This window comes from Thalia democratica, chromosome 7 (assembly GCF_965202585.1).
Source record: "Thalia democratica chromosome 7, ktThaDemo2.hap1.1, whole genome shotgun sequence".
Taxonomy (NCBI): domain Eukaryota; kingdom Metazoa; phylum Chordata; class Thaliacea; order Salpida; family Salpidae; genus Thalia; species Thalia democratica.
This window is the reverse complement of record NC_139171.1, coordinates 59,004,474-59,025,755: the sequence shown is the minus strand read 5'-3', so window position 1 is coordinate 59,025,755 and position 21,282 is coordinate 59,004,474. Positions and strand designations below refer to the sequence as shown.

General features: G+C 27.6%; 1 protein-coding gene across 2 annotated transcripts; it reads right to left on the bottom strand.

Annotated features, from left to right (window-relative positions):
- Nucleotides 1-2,015: 2,015 nt before the first annotated feature.
- LOC145840221 (sperm-associated antigen 1-like) lies at nucleotides 2,016-20,529 on the bottom strand. Of its 2 annotated transcripts, XM_082947393.1 has the most exons (14): nucleotides 20,394-20,529; nucleotides 19,262-19,404; nucleotides 18,046-18,182; nucleotides 17,075-17,217; nucleotides 11,865-11,970; nucleotides 8,749-8,851; nucleotides 8,262-8,406; nucleotides 7,111-7,487; nucleotides 6,607-6,739; nucleotides 5,870-5,979; nucleotides 4,771-5,259; nucleotides 4,376-4,519; nucleotides 3,553-4,137; nucleotides 2,016-2,845 (listed from the first exon to the last, which is right to left on the bottom strand). In XM_082947393.1, exons 1-14 carry the CDS (start codon nucleotides 20,505-20,507, stop codon nucleotides 2,704-2,706), a joined length of 2,871 nt encoding a protein of 956 aa, XP_082803519.1. In that variant the 5' UTR covers nucleotides 20,508-20,529; the 3' UTR covers nucleotides 2,016-2,703. The 2 variants fall into 2 exon arrangements, with proteins under 2 accessions (XP_082803519.1, XP_082803520.1); XM_082947394.1 differs by lacking the exons at nucleotides 19,262-19,404; nucleotides 20,394-20,529 and adding an exon at nucleotides 19,118-19,123.
- Nucleotides 20,530-21,282: the final 753 nt, after the last annotated feature.

Sequence of the window (21,282 nt, the reverse complement as noted above, 5' to 3'; positions counted from 1 at the left end):
GTCATAAAAAACCTATGACATGTTGTTTTTAACAATTAAAAAACTGATTGTTTTTAAGCGTAATCAAAAAGCTAAGGGAATTCATCTAAAATATATAAATAATACAATAATCTTATCAGATTAAAGTCACAATCAACCAATTCAAATATAGCTAAACCTTAGGGAACAGTAAAATACCCAATATTATTGAAACTTCCATATATTGGTGCTGAATCGAAATTAATTGAGAAGAAAATAGTGGATATAACAAGTAAAACATATCATGCGGTGAATCCTAGGGTTCTATTCATGTCCAAACCAATACTTCAACGTTCGGGAAAAGACCTAATGACAACTGAAGAAAAAAGTCTTGTAGTTCACAAATTTAAATGCTGCTGTGATAGCAGCTACATTGGTCAAACTTCTCGACACCTCACAACTAAAATAAAGAAACATGTTCCTAAGTGTATCACTTCGTATATTAAAGACTAAAAAGACGAAAATAGTATTGCAGTCAAAAATGCAAAAAGAAAATCTGCGATAGCAGAACACCTTGTGAATATTCCAAGTTGTGGAAAAAAGTTTGCATTATCTAATTTTAGTGTAATGCGACAATGTTCAAATACATTTGAATTAATTAGACTTGAAGCCATTTTAATACATTTAACTAACCAAATTTATGTAAAAAGAAAGAATTTGACTACACCTTAGCCTTATTTAGTTAAGACCATTTTGTGTTGAGTTTTAAAGTTTTTGTTGATTACATTTACGTTTACTTAAATGATTAGTTAATTAATTTGTAAAATTTTTGTATATATACTTGTTGTGTTTAATTGTAATTTCCCTGAAAAGAATTTGACGAAATATATTGGAAAGAAAAAATTTGAGTGTTCATTTATTCATTAAAAATAATCTTATCAATAACAAACTATTTTTCAATACAAGCAAGACAGAGATACAAAAAGTTTTTTGCTATAAAAAATATGGTTGAAGTAATTGGCTTCATTCAATGCAGGAGTTAGTAAAATTTTAGAAATTCTGTACGACTAAATTAACAAGACGTGATTTAGTTATAAAACAATAAACTTAACTAGAATCATATCTTTAGTGCAATAATTCAAAAATATCAAAGTATTAAGACTTATATTTTGTTTCAGTGAAGTTAAATGAAAAGAGAATTTTTAACACACTTATTACACAACAAATAATGTAAGTACATTCTTGGTATCAATCAAGTTTTTTTTCAGTATTTAACTTTTTTTGTTTGCAAAAAATTAACTGAGCTAATTCTTTTTTTCAATTTTTAAAGTTTATTTGACCTCATTAACTGTTTCCTACAAAAATTTTATATTTTCTTTTTATAGTTTGTTACTAAAGAAGCTTGTTTATATAAAAACAAATATAATCTATTTATTAAAGAAAAATTAAATTCACGAACATATTCTAATAGTAAAATCTTTTTTGATTATAAAATAAAAACTATCAATCATAAACTCGAAAAATTAAGTAATCTTTTTATTACTTTGTTTCTACCTTTTATTTAATCTACTGTCGAATAAAATTAAATCAGGTCTATGAAATTTAGGTTTTTTTTTGATGTATTTAGAGCAAAAGTTAATTAAAAAATAAAGATTTATTTCATGAATTAAGCTTATTAACATAATCAAGTTTAGAATATCAAAACCAATACAAGTTATCTGTATAATGTTTTTTAAATTAGCTAACATACATAATTAGTAAAAAAATTTAATTAAACAAACTATCAATCATAAATGAAAAAATCTGAGCTAGAGTAACCAGATAAACTAGTTTTTTATATTCGTACGGAAGAAAACAACTTGAATAATTAATTCTAAAACTATATTTTACCAAACATAACAAATTTTTATTTTATTGATGAATTAATTCAAAAAACTGTGTAATTATTTGTGAAACTACATTTTACCTAAAATATAATAGTAGTTGTTTAATAAATTATTTATAAAAATCATTTTTTTCACTTTATTGATGAATTAATAAAAACAATCGGTGTAATAGATAACAAAAACGCTAAGGCATAGAAAAATCTCAAATAGTACTCAACAGTAAAATACCCGCAACATATACAAAAGCTTCAACAGGCTTTCGTGAATACTTGAAGAAAATCGCTTTGAATAGTAGAAGAAGAGTAGTTCAATAAGGTGTAATTCGTTGGTATCAAAGTTGTATTATGAAATAAATTCTAACATAGTTATCTTGGTAGTTATTTATTTTATAAGTAACTTGGAAACTAGTTTAACTTATTCCTTGTTAAAAGCCAGGTTTTGAGCCAACTTTAATTTTGTAGATTAAGCACTGAATGTTTAACAAACACTGAAGTAGTAAAAAGATGTTCAAAAAAAAAAGTAAAGTCGGCTATTTATTTATTGTTAGCTGGTAATGTTTAAAAAAACGTTTTTTATTTTTATAAAAATTTTAAGTATAACAGTTTCAAATTATATTATAAACAAATTTTCAATTATTCCTTAATATAACTCACGACGCTAACGACCAATATATGACTGCCAAATATTTTAATAAATTCTAAAAAAAACATCAAAACAACAAACAAACTAAAAAGCTGTGCAAATGAAACTTCTTTTTTCGTGGATTCGAACAAAAACCTAAAATTTATTGCAAATACACAAAAAAAACTTCTACGCTGCCAAAATATTTTACAACCTGTAGTAAAACCACAAACAAAATTCAGCCGACGAATTTGTTACGGAGCTTGTTAACTTCTTCGGCGGATATTCTCGTGTTCTCGCAACACTTCATTATGACGTCAAACGTTTCGTTCATAACCTTCTTGTCGCCGTCAGTCAGAAACATGGCCGCCATTCCGAATCTGTGGATTTTTTTTGTTTAAATAAAAAAAAAACGGTTTGATGGTCGTCATGGTTTTACTATGAAGAAACCTGGCATTTGTAAATATAAAGTTTCACAGTAAACCAACAGTAAAAAAAATACAGTACTATAGATTTTACATTTAGATATTTATAGTATTTACAGGGTTGCCGAAAACTTTTTGTGAACTTTTCCAAGTTTTCTAAATTTCTTTCATGTTTTTGAAAAAACTAGTTTTTTGGTCTTTTTTTAGTATAAAAATAACCTTAACAAAAACTGCCTTAAGAATTATACCAACATTAAAAAGATACTTTAAAGCTACTTCAAATGATTTTTTTATGAAAAGAAAAAATACTTATATGATAGGTTTTTTAGATTTAACCAAAATTTTGTTACTTTACATGTGAAAACTGTTTAAAGTTTCGGGTTTTTCCAGGTTTTTTTACTGATTTTTGTTCGACATTCCAGTTTTTTTGGCAACCCTATCTGTATACAAGACTGCTAGATTTAACGAAGCTTTATTTAAACAGCTTTGCTTTTGAAACAAATTTACAATTGCATACTAGTTATCTCATTAAAAGAAGAATTTATCCATAAAATAGTTTTGAAATACATATATTTTATAAAAGCAAAAGTATTGGTTTGAACTTTTAAACACTTTTATAAAATAACTATATAATATAACTATTTAAATTGAAAAACACAAACCTGGCGCTTTCGCTCAGCTTGGTCAGTACCTGCACCGCCCTCTCCGATTCACCGTCTTTACAGTGCAGCAGCGCCACCTTGCAGAAAGTCATTATCTTGTGGTCGTCCACCTTGTTCGACAGAAAGCTCACCAGTTTATCTACTTCGCAGCAGTCCAGAACTTGCTTGTACATTTGAACGTTGTTCTTCGGTTTCACCATCGACCACCGGTGAAGGAACTCGAAAGGAGACTTTATCGGTTTGGGGGTACTTTCTGCGTGGGCCGGTTGCGTTTTAGTCGTTTTAGGGGAATTTTTTGAAGATGATGCCTTCCTGCTTTTAACAGGAGTGGCGTCCGGTTTCGTTCTCGGGGATTTTTTCCTCTGAACGGGAGCTTCGTCCTCCGAGGAGCTTTCTTCTATTTCCTCGATCTTCACTTTTTTCATCCCTGCTTCCAACTTCTTCATTTCGGGGGAACTTATCAATTTTTTTACCTCGTTCAGCAGTTTTAGCGCTTCCTTGTTGGTCGGGTCGAGAACCATCGCCATCTCCAAATCCTTCCGGGATTCCCCGTAGCTGCCCATCATCTTGTGGGCGCTGCCCCGTCTGAAATTAATATTTTTTTTTTATATTTACGCAAAAACTTTCCATCAATTTACCCATCAAATTATTTATGGATGGCAACAGTAAACAATATAAGCATAACAAGCTTCAATAATAAATTAAACATAAAAAGCACCGTAAATGAAAACCTGCAACGTAATGGGCTTTCAAAAGTTTGTTGTTACAATATTTTCAAAAGTTATTTACAGTTGTTTTTTTTTTTTTTTATTTAAAATAAAACCTGTACAAAGCTTTGACGTTAGTGGGGTCGATTTTGAGGGCGTCGCTGCAGTTTTCGAGGACCCGGGGATATTTTTCCAACTTGAGGTGACACAACGCCTTGTTGGTGTAGATGCTTACCTCGTTTGGGCAGAAAGTGAGACACCTGGTGAGCAAAAAAAAAATTTAACAATTAATTTATATCATATTTTAAAATGCGAAACTTGTTTACATAAAAATTAAATTACATAAAAATATATTAAATAAATAAAAAGTTGAAACTTGTTTAATACATGTACGAGTTTTAAGTTTCTAACTGTTTGTTAAATATAAGGATATCTCCTATTGCACAAAAAATATGTGAAAAAGATCATTATTTTTGTTAATAAAAAAAACTTCATTTAAAAACAAAATTACTTGTCATAGCAATCGATGGCCTTCTGGTAGTTTTTAGCTTTCACCATCATGTTGCCGTCATTTTTAACTTTTTCGAACAACTTTCGCTTCACTTCTTCCCGCTTCTTATCCTGCGCTTCTTTCTTCGCTTGTTCCTGCGCCTCTTTACTGTAATCGTCTGTTTTTGATTCAGATTTTTCAGCTGGAATTTTTGAAACTTTCTCTTCTGCTGCTGCATTGCACTTGTGCTCCTTTTTAGGAGCATCTTTGCTTTTTGTTGTTTCTTTTTTAACTTGTGTTTCAACCACTTCAGCGGGTTTCGAAGCAGGTTTCGCAGAATTGTTAAAAGCCACGTTGGGAATGGCGGGATACCGGGGTAGTTTTTCCCGCCAATTATCGCCCAGCGTCTGTTTCAATATTGACGAAAGCCTGTTGAAGCCGGTTTGCGCTTGCTTGGTGCGAGTGTCGATCTGGTAGGCGACGTGGTAGTCTATATACGCTTGTTTGTACCTGTTATATATTTTATTAAGTTTTTTAAAATAAAATAATAATTTTCTGAAACTAAAAAGCGTATAATTATTTGAAACTTTTTATTTATTATGAGATAAGGAATTTTTTTTGATGAATTAAGTCAGCGTTTCCCAAACTTTTTTTCAAAAGGCCACCTTTGGAAAAAAAAAATCTATAGCCCCCTTCAAAAAGCTACCATTAAAATCACCTAAGACCTTTTGTTTTGCTCTTCATCAACAAATCTATAATATCTAGTGTGAGTTTCTAATTATGACCTCATGGCCCCCTTGTGGCTTATTTACTGCTCATGGCCCCCTGAGTATCTGCTTAGGCCCACTTTGGGAAACCCTAAATTAAGTTGAAAAATCCGTTGTACTAAAATCAACGTATTTTTTGCAGGTAAAGTCTGGGTATGTAATTCTAGCAGATACCTGAGCAAACCTTTAAAGTTTTGTTAATTAAAAGTAAAAATACACTTAAGGTTTTTTCAATATCAAACAAAGTGTATAATATTAACTAAATTGGTTAAAGTTCGTTATATTTTTAGCAAGAAGTATCAATACAAATACAACATAGTGAAAAGTATAGTTTTGTTAATCAATTTAAGTACCTTTCAAGATTTTCGTAGGCTTTGGCTTTTCTCATGAGCGCTTTCACGTCAAAAGGTTTCAGTTCGAGTACTCTCTTGCAATCCTTGATACAATTCGTGTCATCTCCGTTCTAAAACAATAAAATTATTAAATATTTGTGCAATAAATGATCTCTTGTAATCCTTAATACAATTCGTATCATCTCCATTCTATAATAATAATACAATTAAAATAAACAACTCTTCAGGAAAATATATAAATAAAAAGTATAACAATGTATTACACTTAAGGTATTTTCTAAAGATTTTGATGAAAAAAAACTTTAGTTAATGATATGTTAGAAACTTACTTATATCAGGATACTAACTAGACCAAATTTATTTTGAGATAGAAAAAATTCAAAAGTATAAAAAGTTTTAAAAACTGCAAAAAAAAACTTAATATAATATATAGCTACTAACAAAACTAAAAAAAATGTTCCTCATAGTAAAAATACCAAGGATTCTTACAATTTATAAACTATCAGGTTAAACAATTTAATATACTTATCAATACTTTAAATGATTTGCAAAATTTAATAATATATTACAAACTTATTTATTGCAGATAGTAACAAGACATAATTTAAAGAAACGTAAATTTAATTTATTTAAACTAAATAAAAAACAGACTTATTTTGAGATAGAAGAGAGCAGATTTATTGTAGATAATGAATTTAAGTTTTATCATTTTTATTATTTAAAGTTATTTTTATTACCTGAAGATAGCAGAGAGCCCTGTTGTTGTGGAGTGCCGCCACGCATTTGTTCATAGTGACGTCATAATCACCCGAAGACAGTTTCTCGATTGCTTTCGTGTATTCCGCTATTGCGTCACCGTACATGCCTTTTCTGAAAATTTATAAAAAAATAATTATTTGTTTAAAGCAGTATTTGTTTATAGTACTATTTTGTTTATACTGGTAGTTTATAAAAAACTAAAAATAAACTGTTGAGTTTTTAAAATTGAATATTTAAAGCTGCATAAAACCTCTTTTATGGAAATTTATGGCAAAAAAGAAAAGAAAAACTGTTAAAAAAATTGGTAGAGAAAAAACTGGCATCAAAAAAAATTTAAAATAAATAAAATATTTAAATTTTGTGTTGAACTAATGAGCATTAAAAAATTGTAAAAACAAATTAATTTAGTAGCTTCTGCTTTTAGTTTTTTTCTTAATATTATTATAAACTTCAACTCCATTACAAAACTTGCAAAAAAAAACCTCAACAACCCATCGGCCTCGTCTTTGACAACTTGAATGTTTTGGGGAAGTTTCGCTTCTTTCACAGGCTCGGAAACTTTTACATCTTGAGAACTGTTTGTATTTTCGGTTGAAGCTTCAGTGTTGCTTGGCGAGGTTTCAGTTTTGTTCGGAGATTCAGCAATTTTCTCTGCATCATTAGAACAGTTTGTGATGTCATTTATTTTATTTTCTTCCACCGGAACTTCATTTATTTTATTTTCTTCTACCGGAGATGCATCCGCTTGTATTTCTTCCTCACTGCTGTCATCTTCAACGATCGTCATTCTCCTCCCGACTTTCTCCTTCAGTTTCAGAACTTCTTCCAAGAGTTTTTCAGACTTCTTGTTCAGTGGTTCCTGAAAAAAAAATCATGTTTAACAATAATCTTTAAATAGCATCATTGCTTTTAATATTTAAGTATAAGATTGTCACTTAATTTGTAAACATTGTTAATACTAAACCACAAAACGTTTAATTACCAATTGTGAATGTTTTAATTTAAATTTTGTATAGAGAGACGAATGTCATACCAGAAGGACCAGGCGATTTGATAAACTTAAATACCTAACTTTATTACTGTATACAGAAATGTAAATTAAAAAAATTAGCAGTGTTTATAGGCAAAACTTTAAAACAAATTTATACAATTATCTTTGACAAGCTCCGGTGTTTCATCGTTGTTACAAAAAATTCGGCTAATTAATAAACATTTTTTGATATGTGTATTATACATTAGTTAAACCACGCTAAAAATAACAAATTAAATACCCAATGGGTTTCCTCATCTTTCAATTTATGACATCATAACAGCGTGCACTATCACGGGAATATATGCCAACATTAAAATTTTTATTAACACTATGGTATAAATTTCATTCCTGAGGAAGGCATCAGGACTGCCGCTCAGCAGGTTCACTTATAAAAAACGTTCAGCTTATAAAAGATTGTTTGATGTAACACCAATAAATATTATGACGTCACAAACCAACTTTTTCAGGACGTGCTCCAGGTCCTTCTGCGCTTTCACGAATCAAACCAATTTTATTTAATTGAAACAAAAACTCATTTTTAACACCAATGCTTCAAGCATTAAAACGTAAAAACCTTATTTTTTACATAAACATATTTACCTGTTTCAGCACGTACTCCAAATCCTTCTGCGCTTCCACCAGCTTTCCTAGTTCCTTGCAAGCCGTCGCCCTTCTCATCATCGCTTTCAGGTTGCCAGGTTCCATTCTCAACACGTGGTCGCAATCGTGTAAACATTTCAACCATCTGTTGAATAATTTGTAAATAAAAAGTTTAAATGTTATACGCCTAGTGACTGCACTTATTTACCCAGATTTTAGATTGGCACAGGTTTACAATGAGAAAAACTTAAAAGAAAAAATGTTCTTATTTTTTTGATACCCCCATCTTTGATTAAACCAGATAAGCATTTTAATACACCTTTTATGTTGTGCTGCATCAAAATAACGTATTAAAAATATAAGTTGAAGCTGATTTTTTTTAACTAATAAGTACAATTTAAATAAAAGACTCCCTTTATCAATTGATGCACTTCTATCTTAAGTGGCACAAGGTCATAAATTAAAATTGTTAAAAACACAAACTAACTTTTTCTTTCTGATGTACACTAATGCCCTGTTGTTTATGCATGCAGTGGTAGGGTGGATGTTTATAGAACGGCTGTAGTACAATAAAGCTTCGTCGAAATCTCCTGCGAAAATACATAAGATATGTCAATCTAGTAAGCATATTTTTAATTAATTTTTATAGAACGGCTGTAGTACAACAAAGCTTCGTCGAAATCTCCTGCGAAAATACATAAGGTAAGTCAATCTAGTAAGTATATTTTTAATTAATTTTTATAGAACGACTGTAGTACAACAAAGCTTCGTCGAAGTCTCCTGCGAAAATACATAAGATAAGTTAATCTAGTAAGTATATTTTTAATTAATGTTTATAGAACGACTGTAGTACAACAAAGCTTCGTCGAAATCTCCTGCGAAAATACATAAGATAAATTAATCTAGTAAGTATATTTTTAATTAATGTTTATAGAACGACTGTAGTACAACAAAGCTTCGTCGAAATCTCCTGCGAAAATACATAAGATAAGTTAATCTAGTAAGTATATTTTTAATTAATTTTTATAGAACGACTGTAGTACAACAAAGCTTCGTCGAAATCTCCTGCGAAAATACATTAGGTAAGTCAATCTAGTAAGTATATTTTTATAAGTATCCTGTGAAAATACACAAGGTAAGTCAATTTAGTAAAGCCTTTTTTAATAAGTGTCGTGTGGAAATATATTAGGTGACTCAATCTAGTCAGCCTATTTTAAATTAATGTCAATAGAACGAATGTAATACAATATGGCTTCGTCAAAATCTCCTGCTAAAGTACATTAAGTAAATCAATCTAGTGTGCCTAATATCAATAAAGGACCTGTGAAAATACATAATACATAATATACAATAGAAAAGGTAAGTCAACCAGGTCTGTCTATTTCTAATTAATGTTTGACAAAGAAAACTTAAGAAACTTAGTTTTCAAATTAAAAAACAGTAAAAATATAAAAATTTTACAGCTAGTGAAATATTTGCATCACTTAAAAAGAAATTAAAACAATACTAACAATTTATGAGTCTAATTTTATTGCCGTTTGACTCATAAAGCTTCTTAGGCTGTAAACTTTTTTTTAATACTACTAAAGTTTCGAATCGTTTATTATTTTATCGTTTCATGACATTGAAAATAAAATAGTAAAACTTTAAAAACTTCAACTCAACGTATAAAATAATCTAATTTACTTTATTTTTTAATAAACTAGAAACAATTTTGAACTTCATTCTTAGTTTTAAAATGTTATATTTCCTTATAGACCAGTCAAATTACTAGAATTCTAATCAGTAGATTAAATATTTAGGTAACACTTTTTTTATAGTGTTCTACAAATCTGCATCTTGATGTTTTACAACTTACAATGAAGATATATTATCATGAAACCTTACTGCTATAAACAAGTTAAAAAAGCCTGTCGCAATTAAGTTTCATAATTTGTTTTCAATAAAAATTGTAAAACTTTAACATGCATATCTATAAAACAACGTAAAAATTTCAAAAAAACGTGTTACCTGAACATTTAATTGCTACAAACAATTAAAAAAAGCCTATTGCAATAAGGTAAACATTTTTATTTATATAGGTTTATACAGTTTATAATTTTATTATTCAACAAGAAAAATTAAATACTATTTTTCAATATTAAACTGTCAATTGCAGTAGAAAGGTTACAAACTATGACCTGAACAAAAGTTTTTAGGAAGTAAAACACAAACTTTGACGCTGTATACATAATTAATGTTAAAAGTTGTGACTGGGAATAACAAAAATGTTGCATAACACATTGCAGTTGGTAATAAACATTTATACAAGTTTGAAAGGAATATTTGACGAATATAACCTAGATTTATACTGACAATAAAGAAATTTTTCTTTGTATAGAATACAATTCTTAATAATTTAGTTAAATATAACATAAACAATTTTAAACAAACTATTGCTTACACATTGCAGTTGGTAATAAACATTTATATAAGTTTAAAAGGAATACTAGGCTACTATAGGCTTAATATTTATTGTAACAATGAATTTGAAATTGCAGTTTAAAATACAAACCTGTATCTTAGTTGTACTTAACAAAAAAAAACTTAAACAATATCGTACAAACATTTTTATTGCTTTAAATATAATATTTTTGCTTTAAACGTTTTACTACTTGTTTTGTTGTTCTACTCAAAATGAGAAGTAGTTAAATACAATAAAATAAAATTTTCTTGAAATAAAAATGAAAGTTTTTGTCTCTTTTAAGAAAATTTGATAGTGTGAAACTGTTAAAACTGTAAATTATAATTTATTAAAAGCATATTTCAAAGCTCATTATCTAACTTTCATCATTAATATAGTATTTTCAATTGAACCTCAACAGAACATATTATATTAATCAGAAACTAAAGACATATTTTTTAAAGATAATTATATATCAATACTGCAATATTTGTATAAAATAAATATACATTGCATAATATATTATCTTTCATATTATATCAAACTGAGTTTTAATTAAGTAAAAAATTAAACTTTGAATTTTTATATTTACAATCTTTCACTTTATAATAAATACTGTTTATTATAATGAACAAAAAATGTGTTCAAGTCTAATAAATAAATTAAAAACAACTGAAAAATTTACAACGTTTACCAAATGAAAATAGTTAAACTGTTTAAGCAAATATACCATCGAAAGTTTTTTCTTCTACTTAAGTGATTTTGATATTACAAATAGGTCTTTTTCCTTCTAGTTTTAATGTTTGAATTAGTTACACTCATTTTTTTTTTGTTTATCTTAAATGTCTATTTCATTTAGTTTAAGCTGTTAGTCATTTCATTGTTTTCCTCCAGGTAAATCCTTGATAAAAGTTAGAGAAAACAAAACGAAAAATTGATGTGTCTTGTATTTAAACTACCAAATAAAATAAATTAAAATACGACCAATAAAAAAAACAAATTGACTAAACAGCATTAACAGCTTTAAACTTAGTGTGTTATCTTGTGCTTGTTCTTTAAAATAATAAACAAAACAAACTAGTTTACTTGTTTTAAACGACGTTAAACGTAGTATCGTAAATTTAAATTAAATAACTAATAAATTAAACAAATAAACTAACCGGCTTTGAATGCTTCGTTGCCCTTGTCTTTTTCGGCCTGCGCTTTGTCAAATATTTCAATTTCGCTCAGCATAGATACGTCCGGTCTTTCGTTCAGTTTTTCTTTCTGTGATTAATTATGTTAATTTACTAATACTTGTAATAAAAAAATTAGGAAAAATATTTTTTATTGATTTTTATTCCTGTAATGCTAATACTTACACCAGTATTTTATCAGGTTTAAGCAAATTTATATAAGCATTTATACGTCCGGTCTTTCTGCAATTATTAATTTAATTACTACAGAGTTGATAACTTCTTAATGAGTGTTAAGTAAATATATGTCGTTTTGTGTATGTTATTTTAATCAATTAAATTAGTAACTTATCTTTAGTACTGATGAAATTTTAACTTCAGAATATTTTTTTAGTATATATAGCAATATGATCTTTAACTTTATTTAAATATTGGTTTGTTTAATTACTAGGTTGGTAATTTATCACTAGTTTTGGTGAAGTTTTAATTATAGAATGTTATTTTAGGCTGCATACATTATAGCAGTGCTTCTGAAATGGGGTTCCGCGGAACCCTAGGGTTCCGCGACGCCTCTCAGGGGTTCCGCGAAGCCTTTCGAAATTTAAAAAAGAAATTTGAAAGAAAAAATACACAAATCATAAAACTTCAAAAAAAATGGAACACATAAAATGGAAAACATATATGATTATAGCATTCATTGATCTGCTTAGTGTGTATCTAGCAGTAGGACTTTTAATGGGTATTCATTATTAATAGGTGTCCTGGTTGCCCAAAATTTTTGAATTTCTACTTTTAGTGAAGTCATGAAAATACTTGTATTATCACTAAAGCAAACAACGTAGGAGCAATCATAACAAATTCTAAATGTTTACACAATAAAACTATATAAAAAATCTTTATCAGAAACTTATTTCTAGTATATTATATTGTTTCAAATGCTGTAAAATGTTTAAAAAGATGTCTATTAGCATGATTTAAAATTTAATATGTATAAAAGATTATTTTTTACTTAAAAAATGCTACTATATTATTCAAAAAATCTGGCCAGGCCTATAAAATTTTAACAGAAATTGAATTTTAAATAGTTTTTTTTAACTGTACTCTAATTTCTAAAAGTTGTGGCCAGGTATTTAAAATTTTAACAGAAATTGAGTTTAAAATAATTTTTTAAATTTACATGATAAAAATGATTAAATGCCTGTGTGTTAGCAAAGTTTTAAAGTTTGTTATTTAAGTAATTGCTTTTTCTGTTTAATTATTATAACTCAATGATATTTTTTTGATATTCATTTATAAAAAAACTTCTGTTGAAGTAATGAAATGTGTCGAAAATTATTTCATCAGCAAGGGTTTAGAGCGGAATAAATGTGTCGGCATTCGTACTGACGGTGCAGCGTCTATGACTGGGTCCAAAAATGGTGTAGTGAGGAAAATGAAGGATAAAGCAGTTGAAGCTAAATAAATACATTGTTTTTTACATAGAGAAAATTTGGCAACAAAACATCTTCCTTCTTGTTTACAATTCAGCCGATTAAAACTGTTAATTTTATAAAGAAAAGTGACACAAAGGCCAGATGTCTCAAAGACCTATGTGAAAGTTAGATGCTGACCATCTGCGACTTCTTTATCACAACGAAGTTCGCTGGCTGTCGAAGGGGCGGACACTGGTTTGTCTCGTTGAATTAACGAAGCAGGTGTTCACCTTTCTTAAAGATGAAGGCTCAGAATTAGTGAAGTTCTTTGAAGATGATGTTTTTTTGGCCAGGCTAGCTTATCTCACCGATATTTTCGAAGAATTAAACGCTTTGACCTTAAGCATGCAAGGGAAGCAAAATTCCATTTTTGTCATGATAGACAGAGGCGTTAAAAAATAGAATTAATTTTTGGAAGAAAAAGGTTAGCAATGGTAATTTTGCGATGTTTCACCGGTTTGACGAGGCCCATGAAAAATGCATAGAATTCAACTTTTCTGACGAAATATACAACCACCTTGATCTTTTGTCTATAAAGTTTCAACATTATTTTCCTGAAGATGTTCGCATCGGAAATTTATGGATTTTGAATCCTTTTATGTGTGATATTGCTTCAGAAGAAGTGAATCTTCCTACAGATACAGAAAACGAATTGCTGCAACTATCTGAAGAAAGAAATTAAAAAATGAGTTTCAAAGGGGAGGAGCTTAGGTTTTTTGATATGTGCAATTTCAGAGTACCCCGCCTTAGCAAAGCGTGCAGTAAAATTTCTTTTATCATTCATCTTTGCAAGTCCGGCTTTTCGCATGTAACAAACATTAAAACGAAGCAAAGGAACTGTATGCTGACTCCAACCTTATCTGCCTGTCTCCGTCTCAGTCTATCCAAAATCCAGCCGCGCATTGACATGCTTGTTGCAAAAAGACAAGTTCAAGTTTCGCACTAAATGTTTTTTATTTATTTTTCGTTAGGCATCATACCCGTTTATTACGGTAATCTGTGAACTTGATTAGGTTCATGTTCATTTCGTTATTGTTTGTAGCTCTCATTTTGTTTTTATTATGCAAGGAAATATTTTTATGACGTTGCGATTAATCATGTTTGTTTTCGTTTATTTATTATAGAATCATAAAATACCTATTGCCTCTGGCGCAATTTGAGTTTGACTCGGCTTAATACTATTACAATTGGTATGATTTCTAACAATGATATATTTTTGCTAAACAATTCGTTTTTCACTGAAGTTCTTTTGTTTTTGCAGGAAATATTATATTTTACATTTTATATAAAATTAAATTAAGGGTTCCGCGGAAAAGTTGAACTTTGGAAAAGGGTTCCGCCACTAGAAAAAGGTTCAGAAGCACTGCATTATAGAAAACAATTTATCTAAAAACTCTGTTAATAATTTTGCCAAAAATTAACTATCTATTCTATTATTACGTAATACCTAATTTTGTATAATTTTATTGCTGTACTTACAAGTTTGTTTTTCATTGAATAAAACTTGGCTGAAGACGCGTATTAAACGCAGAAACAGCTGTCCCAAGCAAAAGTTTATTTTGTGTATTTTAGTTCTATATATATATATATATATATAAATTTAAGTTATTTAACTTAACAAATTAAATTTTTCGCACTGAGCCCACCTTGAGGGCTTTATTAATAAAAAGGACCCTTTTAATTTTTTTTATAAGAATTTGAATAGTCGTGCACCCGTGAGATTTGTTGTAGAAAACATATTCTATCATTTAAAAGCATTAAGAATAGTTAACGATATGTATATATATATTAAAATAATAACTAAAAAAGTAACGTATATTTTTTAAACACAAAAAATAAATATGTAGGTCCTATTAATATCTTACAGCCGCTTTCATCTTTTTGCAAAACATTGAATATGTTATGAGATATGGCTTAAATAAAGTAAAAAACATAGTTAGTTTTATTAATTTTATAATGTTTTAAAAAAATTTTAAGATTTTGAAAAAAAAAATGGCTTGTAGATTTAAATAAGATCTATATATGTACTTTCCCTTAACCTAAATTTTGAACAGTTATATGTACTTTCTATTTTTTTCAAACTTATATTACTTTTTGAGATATAGTATTTTAAATATTTTTTTACTTCGAATTGTCAGAATTTGAGTTATCCGAATTTGAATTGTCATGTAACTATGTTCAGCATATTGTAGTAGTCAATTGCATGAATTAAAAAAAAAAACTGTACTAAAAATAACATAATACTAAAATTTAAACTATTTCTATTTTGAAGTAAATTAAAGTTATTAAGATAGAAATAATGTAAATAAAAAATTTTAAATTCACAAAGTCAAATTAAATAGTAAAAGGAGTTAAATGTGTAACAATTCAGTAGCCATTTAAGCAAAATTAAGAGTAATCATTTTCATACATTGTAAAAGGCTAGTAATAGATACTAAAATGAATATTTCAAATTTAAATCAACTTGGTTTGCTGTTAGCTTTAATTTTAATACTATTTTCATACTAATATAGGTTATACTTCTTCAGAATTATAATACTATCGTAGTGAAAGTTTTACCAGACAGATTGATAGGTTTTACCAGAGGTTTACAACTTGGTAAAAAAAACTACATAAGTTTGTTTTGAAACTTTTTACATACATGCCAAAAGTTTTTTTTTTCGATTTTTTTATATTCTTTAAGGTATTTAAAAGTACAAAACTTTTGTTCATTTTAAGTATGACATTAAATTTAAAGTAAAAAAACAGTTTTACATAGTTCAAAGTATTGAAAAATACAGCAGTAAAAGTTTAAATATACTACTTGAAATTTAACTGTTCAAAATATAGATAAAAACAGGTTCACTAAAATATAAATAAAATAAATTATACAGTAATCTTTCTTTATTGTACCAACATATGTTTCTGTGTGTTAACGAATCAACACATTTTAACTGGGTTTTTAATGGAAAGAAATACTAAAAATACTATACAGTATTATTTCTTCCATTAACAACCCAGTTGAAGTGTGTTGATTCGTTGACACACAGAAACATATGTTGGTACAATAAAGGAAGATTACTGTATAATTTGTTTTTACTTGAATTTTATAAATTTACTAAAAAGTAAAAATTCAACTTTCTAAAGATTTCGGCGGCCACAGTATTATATAGTAACAAACTATATTTTTATAATTACTTTCAACTTTTATTCATAGTTATTATTTTACTGTTACAATATGCACATCAAATTCAATCAAAATTAATTTTCAACATACCATCTACACTTTGAACATTTAATTAAGATCAATCAAACTTTTGCAGTTATTGCAGCAGTGATATGATGTGTACAGCAGTAAAAAGTTAGGGACACGTTCAAAATCCACCCGCGTTCAAAATCAACCCATTCAAATTCGAGAACCGCTTACCATACGAGGGTAAGGGTTAGGGGTAACAGTGATAGTAAAAAATAAATTAAAAATTAAATAAAAAATTCAAAAAACATATAAATTTATATAAAATAAATTATTAAATAAGGAAAATGTAAAAAAGAATTGGGTGGATTTTAAACGCGGGTGGATTTTGATACTATACCAAAAGGTAATTATATTACTTGAAATTTATAAATTTACTAAAAAGTAAAAACAAACCTTTCTAGTGATTGCGGCGGCCACAGTATAATACATTAACAAACTATATTTTTATAATTACTTTCAACTTTTTTATTCAATGTTATCAAACAAACCTTTCTAGTGATGGCGGCGGCCACCGGGTCTTCGATGTCGACTTTCTCACACTCGCCATCCACGTCGTAGTTGTCCCAAGCTTTGTAGTCGCTCCTGTGGATCTTCGCTTCCCGCGGTTTCCTTGCACTGTTTTCCTTGCCTCCTGATAGCAATTATCATAAATATATATTCTTGAAACATAAAATAAACATTTCAAACTGTGTTTCATTTAGTTAATAACCTATTGGCAAGTTGATAACTTAATTTATTTTAAACACTTGAAATTTAGAAAATTTTAATTGTTGCTAAGAAAATAGTTCAAATAAAATATTTCAAACAGTGTTTCATTTAATCAAACGCCTCCTGAGATATAAAGCTAGTCAATAACCTGTTGGCCACTTGATAACTTTATTTATTTTAATCACTAAAAATTTATAAAATTTCAAATGTTGCAAAAGAAATAAACTTCATTTATGTCTAATAGAAAGAACTGCACTGTTTTCCTTGCCTCCTGAGATATAAAAGTATGTTTGATTCTTAAAAAAAATTACATCATGTCAATTATAATCCTTGCCCTTTTAAATAAAAATCATTGAATTAAAAACAGTTAAACTCAAACAAAATTGTACTTGGAAAGTTATAAAGTTTTGACAATGTCTTGGTAATGACTTGCTATGTTTTCTTTGTGTTTGACTTTCTAAAATAGGTTAGAACAGTTAATATTTATAACAATTATTGCTGCTGTTTCTTGTCTTCAGTAATATTCATAAGTTCATTTATTTTCATTCAGAAAACAGTAAATCTTAAGGATTTTAAGTACACAATTTTATCAGAAAAAACTACCTAGCAAACCAGTTATCTAGAAAATCAAAAAATTACAATGAGAAATTAATCTAACTCAATTTTGAAACTTTATCAATTCAAGCTGAACTTTATTATAGCGTAATTTTTTAATTTTATATTTTTGAATCAGTTTAAAAAACAAACAAACCGATTTTGTCTGAATTTCTCACTGGAGGCAGGTTGTTTTTGTTGTCACCGCCCTCAAACTTCTGCTTATTTTTCATTTCCTTCCTCCAATCTTCCATACCATTGGTCAGATCCGACTGCTCATCACGTGACAAATCCCTACGATTTCATTGGTTTATTATAAATAATGTGTTTTCATCGGTTTTATATAAATTGATGTTTTATTGTTTTAAAACAGACTCTACAGTACTTTAAAAAAATTGCAAGTGTTTTCATTGATCTAAAAAATATTATTATTTATTCATTAGTGTAAAATAAATTACTTAGCTTTAAAAAGCTTTAAAGCTAATGTGTAATTGGGTCCATATGACTACAAAATGTAAGTTTCTTTATTTTTTGGTTTAATAGTTACTGGGTTGAAGATTAAGGACAGCTGATTTGCTAATTACTCTATATATTGTTTTTTTTTTCGAAAAATAATACTATTTTTAAAGATTAAAGGCTTCTACAGAAATTTTATTCAAATAAAATAAATACTTTTTGTAGACTTACATAGCTGATATATGCCACTTAATATTTACTTTTTTTCACTCTAACAAGAAAGTAAAAAATCATGAGAAAAAACTTAATATTTACAAGTATTTGTAATAAGACTTTGAAATAAATTAGTCTCAAAAAAAATTGATAATAATAATTTTATACTGAATTTTACAATTGGTTGAAAAACTATAGGCTTTTAGTCGTATATATCAGCATTAAAAGATCATTATATGTATAATTTTTTTTAACTGAATTTACTTGATACTAATAAACTCTAACAACAGAACACATATTTTTGAGATATACATTAAATAAATTATTATAATAATAAATATAAAATAATTACGAAAATACTTGAAAAAAATCATTTCAAAACCAAAAACAATTTCATTACAAAACCAAAAATAACAACCCCAACCAGAAATAAGTAAAAAATATTAAGTAATAAAAATAAAAACTGTATTTATAATCTTTAATTATATTGTACAATTCACAAAATTTAGTTTTTTGGTTAATTAATATTATAAAAGCAAATAAATAATAAAGAATGATACCTCATACTTTGCTTTTTATTAATTTTTATATATTTTAATTATATACGCCTTTAATGTTATTGCAAAACTGATTCAAGCTTATAAAATTGTAAACTTAACATTTTTGTTATAGAAATCAAATATAATATAAAAAATCAAAGTAACCTCATACTTTGCTTTCCATTTTCAGTTCTTAGAAGCCTGCTGGTGGGCTTGAGCGACTTGAGTTTGGCAGCGCAGTGCTCGTTCAAGTGCGGAAATATTCCCTCCTTGCCAGAGCGCAGCACCTTCAAGATCTTTTCGAGCATCTATACAATAAAACACATGAGCAGTTTAAATAAAATTTAATAAAGTATTAGCAATAAAAACCAGCATGAAAACTAAAATTGTGTAATTTTTTAACATGTATAATAACTATCAGAAAAAAATCATATACAAAATCTTATAATTTTTTTAAGATTTTTCGTATCTTTTCAACATCAAAAAAAATAAGTAAAAACATGTGATCAATTTATATAAAATTTAAGAAAATGTTATTGATAGAAACAAGCATGATAAGTAAAGTTTGTTTAAAATATGTATAAAATATCAGAATAAATTGTACAGATTTTTTTTTACAATCTGATAGTAACATGTTTAGACTTAATCAATGTTGTAAAATAGACGTTGTTTGATTAACAAGCATTATCTATTGAAAATAAAAGAAAGAAGAACATGAACTTGGTAGTAAGTATTACTTATTAGCAATAAAAATTATATAAAAACTAATATTTTATTGCCTTATTATTGAAAACTGAGTCAAGTTTTATAAAATTGAAAAGTTATACATACAAACGACTTTTGAAAAACTTTTCACACTTTCAAACATAGTTCCAATCGAAATTACTTTACATTACACAAATTTAATTACAGAAAATATACTTTGAAGCTTAAAATGTTATGTCTTATCAATAATTAAAAATCAATTTAATATTGGTGTAGAAAAAAAAACATATAAATTTTTTTTAAATATCATTGTTATTTTACATGGTTATTTTACATTATACAAATCTAATTACATAATACATATTATGAAGCTAAAAATAGTATGTTTTATCAATAATTAAACATCAATTTTATATTGATGTAGAAAAAACACAAATATATAACATTTTTTGAAATAACTACAAGCAGTTAAAATTGAACAACAAAAATTACATTTGGATCATTGCACAAATTAATATTGATGTAGAAAAAAAAACAACTGTATTTTGAAATTAATTTTTGAAATAACTACAATTAAGCAACAACAAATTACCTTCGGGTCATTGCACTTGTCGATGTATTTGTAGTCCAGCATTGAAACGTCAACGTCCGTTGATGTTTTTTGGTTTCCGTTCAACAGGTTGCTCACACCATTGTCCATTGTCATGGTTGCAACTTTTTAACTAACTGTCAGTAAATATTAGTTATTGTTTTATTTTGCAATGTAAAACTTTTTAATCATACTTCTTATAAACTAAGGGCATAAGGGGGTGAACACTTTTTCCACAATTTGATTTTATTATTATTTAGTTTTTACGAAGCTACAAGATGCTTTTTACAGATTTTAAAAATTCAATCATATTAATTTTAGTTTTAGTATTTTTTTTTTCAAATACATCTATCAAAATAAATTCCTAAATTTTGAACATAAATAATAAATAAAATTAGCATCTTAATTTTTGTTAGTTTGGCACTTACACATTTAGACACAAAGTATTAAATTAACATGTCTATTATTTTTGATATAGTTTTCACTTAACAGGATATACTTTAACTTTTAGGTTATTCTTTTAACCAACATAAATATCAAAAAACCTGTGATGTTTAAATTAAAATTGTAATAGTTACCAACTACAAGGCAATTTTGGACACTGCTATATTCTGTATAAACTTTCCATTGAAGCAATTAAAGCTACTGTCTATAGTCTACTTATTTTGTAAATAACTATACATATTGGGATGGTGCTGATGACTGTTACTTTAAACCAATTGTTTGTATGCAAAAAAGAGTAATCAGGTATGTTTGTCATGGGCCTGATTTGACTACAACAAACCCTCTGTTTAAAAAACCTGCTGAACTAAAATTAAATGATGTGTATAAATTGCAAATTTGTAAGTTGATGCGTAATACTATAACAAGGTTTGATGTAGAGCACCATAGA

Excerpts from the sequence above, each read along its gene's own strand:
- LOC145840221 (XM_082947393.1), bottom strand. The coding sequence starts at position 20,507 with ATGACAATGGACAATGGTGTGAGCAACCTGTTGAACGGAAACCAAAAA. Across the intron at positions 8,852-11,864 it reads CAACGAAGCATTCAAAGCCG|GAGATTTCGACGAAGCTTTA; the intron begins GTTAGTTTATTT and ends GTATTTTCGCAG. Across the intron at positions 6,740-7,110 it reads GAGGCCGATGGGTTGTTGAG|AAAAGGCATGTACGGTGACG; the intron begins GTTTTTTTTTGC and ends ATAAATTTTCAG.